The sequence below is a fragment of the Tupaia chinensis genome, unplaced genomic scaffold (assembly GCF_000334495.1).
Source record: "Tupaia chinensis unplaced genomic scaffold, TupChi_1.0 Scaffold000131_1, whole genome shotgun sequence".
NCBI classification, from domain to species: Eukaryota; Metazoa; Chordata; class Mammalia; order Scandentia; family Tupaiidae; genus Tupaia; species Tupaia belangeri.
The window spans coordinates 517228-523749 of record NW_006159600.1 but is presented as its reverse complement, the minus strand read 5'-3'; the positions used below and the strand labels follow the sequence as shown (position 1 = coordinate 523749).

General features: G+C 50.1%; 1 protein-coding gene across 1 annotated transcript in view; it reads right to left on the bottom strand.

Moving 5' to 3' along the window:
- ZNF331 (zinc finger protein 331) overlaps positions 1-6522 on the bottom strand; it is a 47671-nt gene that overhangs the window by 7133 nt on the left and 34016 nt on the right. The window contains exons 4-5 of the mRNA XM_027770399.1: positions 5083-5168; positions 3697-3823 (exon numbers count right to left, since the gene is read on the bottom strand). Coding sequence (XP_027626200.1) covers positions 3697-3823; positions 5083-5091 — 136 coding nt within the window. The 5' untranslated portion in view covers positions 5092-5168. The remainder of the gene's footprint in view (positions 1-3696; positions 3824-5082; positions 5169-6522) is intronic.

The following is a 6522-nucleotide window of genomic DNA, read 5'->3' as shown; positions in this document are numbered from 1 at the left end:
AAACCCCCGGCGGGCATGCCTCCGGCCGTCGACACGAGACGGTGCCAACTGCCGGCCCATTACTCCCTACAGCTCATGCAGTTAGGCAAAAGAAAGTGGAGGGTAGATCTCAAAGGTGAAGATGAAAAGTACAACTTGAGGATGCTGTGATGAGATACCTGGAAGACCTAAGAAAATAAAATAATCAACTAGTATTTAAAAATAAGAACATGCAGTTGGACAGTCGTGTAAGATTAATATTCTGGGCCAGCCAGCGGTGTGGTGGTTAGGGTCGCTGAGTTCTGCATGGTGCACTGCATGGTTGGAGTCCCAGATCAGGCAGCCTGAGACATGCTGGGCATGCGCGTGTGCACGCGTGTGTGTGTGTGCCCAAAATTCTGAAAGAAGAAAGGGAGGGAGAAGAGATACTGGTGTGGCCACCCCCCTTGGGAGGTGCTTTCTTTTTTTGGAGAGGTTTTTGCTATAGGGCGCGTGCGCTCGCCAGACAGACAGAAAGCGAGAAATCACTCCCCGGGGGGATGGCCATGCTGCAATCCCTTCTCCTCCATTCTCCTCTCGGGATCTTGGGCACGCACGCACATGCGCCCAGCGTGAGTTTAAGCCAGCAGGTCCGGGACGCGAACCGTGGTCGACTACGTGGGAGTCCAGCAACATAGCCATTATGCTAACTGCTGGTCCCCTGGGAGGTGCTTTCTCACTTTCCCTCTCTCTTGCCTTCTCTCCGTCTCTCCAGCATGCTCCGTCTGGCAAAATTCAACAAAAACTCTGAAAATGATACATGTCTGTGTTAGTGACATAACCACAGTAATTACAGGGACAGCCCTGGGGCTCGGCAGTTACTGGACCCAGCTCCCACATGGCTGACCACACCACTGAATCTCAGACTCAGAGGCTGGAAACCTCTGCCAGGTCCAAGCGTGTACGTGTTCAAAATCCCAACAGGATAGAGAAACGGAGAAGGGACTGTGTTGCGATCACGCCCACAGGGCTGCTTTCTCCCTCTCCTCTCTCTGTTGAGTGCGCACCCTCTCTAGCAATTTAAAAACAAAAAAAGCTATTACCCCTAACAAATTGAAGGAGCAATGACAAATGTCACCATTTTGAAGTGCCAGGGAAAGGGTGACTGTGGGCACTGAGTGTCAACAACTGTGAGCAGCACTGCAGGTTGTAATGGGGTGTCAGATGCCCCGACCACGGCAGCCACCAGGAAGCAGCGCTGTCGCGAATGCGGGAAGTGGGAAAGGAAAGGCGCCTGCAGCTCCGGCAACAAGCAGCTCTCAGAGAGCACAGAGACCAGAAGCGCGGCCCACAGCCAGCATCCCGCCAACACGTGGCTGTGAGGAGGAGGAACCGCACCCCTTGGAACTGCGGTGAGGATAGAGTTCTCTATCAGAGGTCCGGGCCACTTCTTCCCCAGGGTTGTGGGCCCGGACCTCTGCAGGAGCTTTCCAAACACTGCGGGGCGTGGCCCCGCTGCCCAGCAGGGCACGCTCTCGCCAGACTAGCTCTCACTCCCCTGTGCACTAGCTTTTGTTTTCACAGCCATAAATACAGCCTCTTGCTCAAAAATTATTATTATTATTTTTTTTGAGAGAGAGGTTTTTGCTATAGGGTGCTTGCACTTGTCAGAAAGATAGAGAGAGACAGAGAGACAGAAAGTGAGAAATCACCCCCCAGGGGAGATGGCCACATCGCAATCCCTTCCCCTCCATTCTCCTCTTGGGATCTTGTGCACACTCGCACACGCGCCCGGTGTGAGTTTAAGTCACCGAGTCTGGGACTCAACCGTGGTCGACTACATGGGAGTCCAGAGACACAGCCATTATGCCAACTGCTGGTCCCTGAAAAATTCTTTGATTGAGCACTTAAGTCAAATTTTAGCAGTCCCAAAGTCAAAATAACATTGATAAAGACGTCACAAAAGACAAAGGATCAGAGAATAAACAGGAATTCCCGCAGGCAGGAAAGCAGTTATTTATTTATTTATAGACACAGTGTTACTATGCAGCCTGTGCGCTCACCAGAGAAACAGAGACACAGTGTTACTATGCAGCCTGTGCGCTCACCAGAGAAATAGAGACACAGAGAGACAGAGATCACCCCTGCCCCGGGGATGGCCATATCGCAATCCCTTCTCTATCCTCCTCGCAGGAGTTTGGGCATGCACACACGCGCCTGGCTGGGATCTGGCCGGGCAGTCAGCCATGTGGGAGGCCAGCGACGTAACAATGATGCCATCGGCTGGTCCCAGGAAAAGCATTTATTTTAAATGTCTCATAGACATCGTTCCCGGAGGCAAGTGGAACACGATGGCTGACGGCATGGGCTCTCCAGGCCAGTCCTGAGATTCAGTTCTGGCTGCCCTGCCCTAAGTTCACGTGGTGTCTCCGGAGTACACACGACTGTGCCTGTCCTGCAAACGTGTGAGAAGGAGATCAAACGTGTGGACACGCACACACACACAGAGCGCTCAGAGCAGTCGTGGACGGCACGGAGCCACATATCAACTGTAATATGACGGGTCTTTGAGAAGTTCATGAAAAACTATGCGTGGGTTTTAATTTTTTTTCCTCTCAAATAAACTTGTACTTTCATTTTACTTTTCTACACACTTTTGAAGTACTCTCATATATTGCTAAGAGAAAAACAAGAAAATTTCTTTAAATGTTTGATAGATATTGTCATTTGATATTTGTTTATTTACTTATTTTTGTAATTTTGCTATAGAGCATGTGTGTTCATTGGCGGGAGAGAGAGAGAGAGAAAGGAAGAAAGCACCCCCCAGGGAGGATGGCCACGCCGCAATCCCTTCTCCTCCATTCTCCTCTCAGGAGCTTGAGCACGCACACACGTGTGCAGTGTTTCTCTCAAGCGACCAGGTCCAGAACTTGAACCACACAGTTGGCCATGTGGGATCCAGCCGCTTTAACCACCATACCACCGGCTGGTTCATCACTCAATGTTTATTTCAAAGTTCATGGATTAAAAAAAAAAAAAAAAAAGAATTATTTATTTAATTTTATTTATTATTATTATTTTTAAATTTTGCCACAGGCTCACTAGAGAGAGAGAAAGAAAAAGAAAGTGAGAAAGCAAGCTGCCAAGTCCAGGACTCAAACCACGGTCAGCCAATGGGAGTTCAGCACCTCAACCACCATGCCATCTGCTGGCCCCCATAGTTCATGGATTTAACTTTCAATATCACTTCATGGTATGATGTGCAGAAAATGAAAGTGTGTTCTTTGGTTCTGCCTGAATCCTGTTCTTCGATCTACTCTACACCAATTGCACAGGCTGGTTTACTAGAGTAAGCAGGGTGCTGCACCCAGACATTGTTCCCTAAAGGTAGGTCTGCAGAGTACCACAGACCATCAGCAGCAATTTGGGTAAAAACATTGTATTACAAGACAAAACTTGGTTTCTTAGAAGACAGTCATGCAGTAAATACTCCAGAATTCTAATCATCCTGTGGTCATTAAGAGACAGAGAATTACAGGCAGGGCCAGAGGTAGGAAGAAAACAGATGGGAAGAGGAACGTGTCTAGTGTCTGTCTCCATACCAACAAAGCTCAAAACATTCTTTGGGAACAGGAAGAAGAAATTCAACCAGTTTCTTAACAGATGGTCCTGAAGGTCAGAGCGGAGAGCTGATGCTCCAGGAAGCAGAGTCCGAGACAGCCAGGGCATGCGACTTACCCAGGGAGACCAAGTTACTGTAGTTCTCCAGCATCACGTCCCAGTAGAGGTCCCTCTGCGTGGAGTCCAGGCAGGCCCACTCCTCCTGAGAGAAGTCTATGGCTACATCTGAGAATGTCACTAAGCCCTGAAAACGCAAACGACATGTTCCTAATGGAATGAAAGCAATCAGCTTCAGAATGAAGGACGACCGTTGCCCGTGGGGCAGGTGGGTACGGTGAGAGAGGTGGGCAGGCAGCCAGGCCATGGTCCCGGGCTGAGGCGGAGCACCGACACACCACACGCCGAGCACCCTAACCCTGTGCTCGGAAGCCCGATTACGCAAACCTGGTGGGACGTGCATAAAATAATCCAGGTGTTCCTCCTGCTTATGAGCAGGGTCTGCTCTGGGCTTGCCCCAGAGACTGTCAGCAAGTGTGTCCTCCTGGAGCATCCTATGTCTTTGTCCTCCTCCCCTTTTATGAGAGAGAGATTTTGTTATAGGGCATGTGTGCTCGCTGGAGGGACAGAGACGGAGAGGGAGAAAGTGAGAAATCACCCCCCAGGGGGATGGCCATCCCACAGTCCCTTCTCCTCCATTCTCCTCTTGGGATTCTGGGCATGCACACTGCACGTAAATGCTCCCAGCATTAGTTTCAAGCCACCGGGTCCAGGACTCAAACCACGGTTGGCCATGTGGGAGTCTAGCACCTTAACCCTCATGCCACCTGCTGGCCCCAAGAAAATATTTTTCTTAATCTCGTCATATAAACAAGTCAGACATAGTGTGAGGCTGAGCAAACCACTGGTTTTCAACAAAAAAAGTTCTCCCCAATTCTGGGGGGTATGTGACTCTCTATTATTTGTGTGCTGGACCTTCTTATCTGTTACCAGAATCTTGTTCTTGACTTAGAGGACACTAGTGTTGACTCAGAACTCGATAGAAGTCTGCAGTCCCTTTCACAATAAAGCACACCCCCCAGTTTCCCGGGTAGGAACAGGAGCCCTGTCGGTGGGCCCGAGTCACAGCCCTGCCCAGCCAGTGAGCATGAACACGCCTCTCATCTGCCTAGCACACAGTAGGGAATTTGCTTCCTCGTGGTCAAGTGGGCCCGACACATGTCTAACTCATCAAATCAGACTTAAACATTGCCTTCGCAGCTCCAAAATTACTCTTGACAGAAAACTGAGTACATAGGAGACATTCAGAAATTTGTTCGACAATTAAGTAACTAATGAACAAAAAGGCAGACACAGGGTTATACGGCATTATCATTCACTAGAAAAGGAGGACTCTCAGAACAGTTCATCGCGTGCGATCTGCTTGGGGAGGTGGCTGTGGATAATTCACAAAAAAAGCCACAACACCCGTCACATTTCAAGAAGAAAACAGAAATGTGTACTTACGTGGGCCATCGTTTTAGAATTTAGGAATTGGGATCAGTCCTCTTTGAATTTCCTCTATAGAAGATGTGGGATCCAGGAGGTCAGAGCTAGGGACAGAAAAAGAGGCACCATAAACAGGTACACCAGGGACCAGCAGGTGGCGTGGTGGTTAAGGCTCTGGACATTCCCACATGGCCAACCATTGTTCAAGTCCTGGACCTAGTGGCTTGCTTTCTCACTCTTTGTCTGATCAAATTAAAATAAATGAATGAATAAATAAAATTAAATAAATGTTTTAAAAAAGGTCCACTTTAGGGTCTCAAAATGACTTAATGTGACCTTTTAATCCCCCCCATCTCTGTTTCTCAATATACACGTCTAAGAAAGAGGAGGAGGGTCCTGGATAACACCCAGCGCATGCTCTGGGGCCAGACGGCGGCACAACGGCAGAATGCTTGCTCCGCCCTGCTCGGCAATCGCACCTGGGAAGGCTCCCAGTCCAGGGGCCGCCCTGTGTGCCAGGCCAACCGTGCCCATAACCTGGGCTAGCTCAAAGCCAGACTGGACTGTAGCACTGGACCCTGCTGGGAGTGCTGTCTCTCTCCCCTTCTCTGTCTCTCTCGCGCATGGAAGAAATACACGAACTTAAAAAAACAACTATCCCACCCCCCAAAAAGCCCCGGGCTCTCCCTGAAACCCTAAAAACCTTACTGCACACAGCAAAGCAGAGCAGCTTTCATTTTCTTTTTCTGCCTTGAAGACAGACCCAGGCGCTTGAGCAGGAGGGTTTCTGGCCAGTTCCCTGTTGGGGGTAGGGTAGGGAGGGAGAGAGAGAGACTCTGTTCTCACCTAGAGAGACATTTGGCCTTTGTCCTCCACTTCTGGGACTTCATCGTGACACACCCAATAGGAATGCCTTTGTTTCTGGTGGGGGCTGGTGACTCCAGAAAGACCAACTGGGCGAATCAGAGTGGAGGCTTTAGGTCACGCAGCCATCGGCTGACTTGGGGACGGGATGAACCACGAAGACAACCAACCTGTGTGCTCACATGCTAAAGCCCAGTGAGAGCTGGACACGAAAGCTCAGCGAGCCTCCCAGTAAGGAACAGTCGGTGCCTGCTGTCGCCCACCAGTGCAGCAGAGTGCCGAGTCCTCTCTCTACAGGGAGGGGGCGCTGCAAGGCCACGTCTGGACCCGTGTAGACTTCAACTCCCAAATGCACTTCTTCCCCTAAGTGAGAAGTCATCCCCCCTCACAGGGCATGGCCACGCCACAGTCCCTTCTCCTCTTGGCATTTTGGGCACACACGCAATGTGCCCAGCATGAGTTTTAAGTCCCTGGGTCTGGGACTCAAACTGAAGTTGACGGCGTGGAGGACAGCGAAGTAACCTTTACACCATCTGCTGGCCCCTCCCTGTGTAAATGTGACCATAAATATATCTGTCAGTGAGGTCTGGGAGT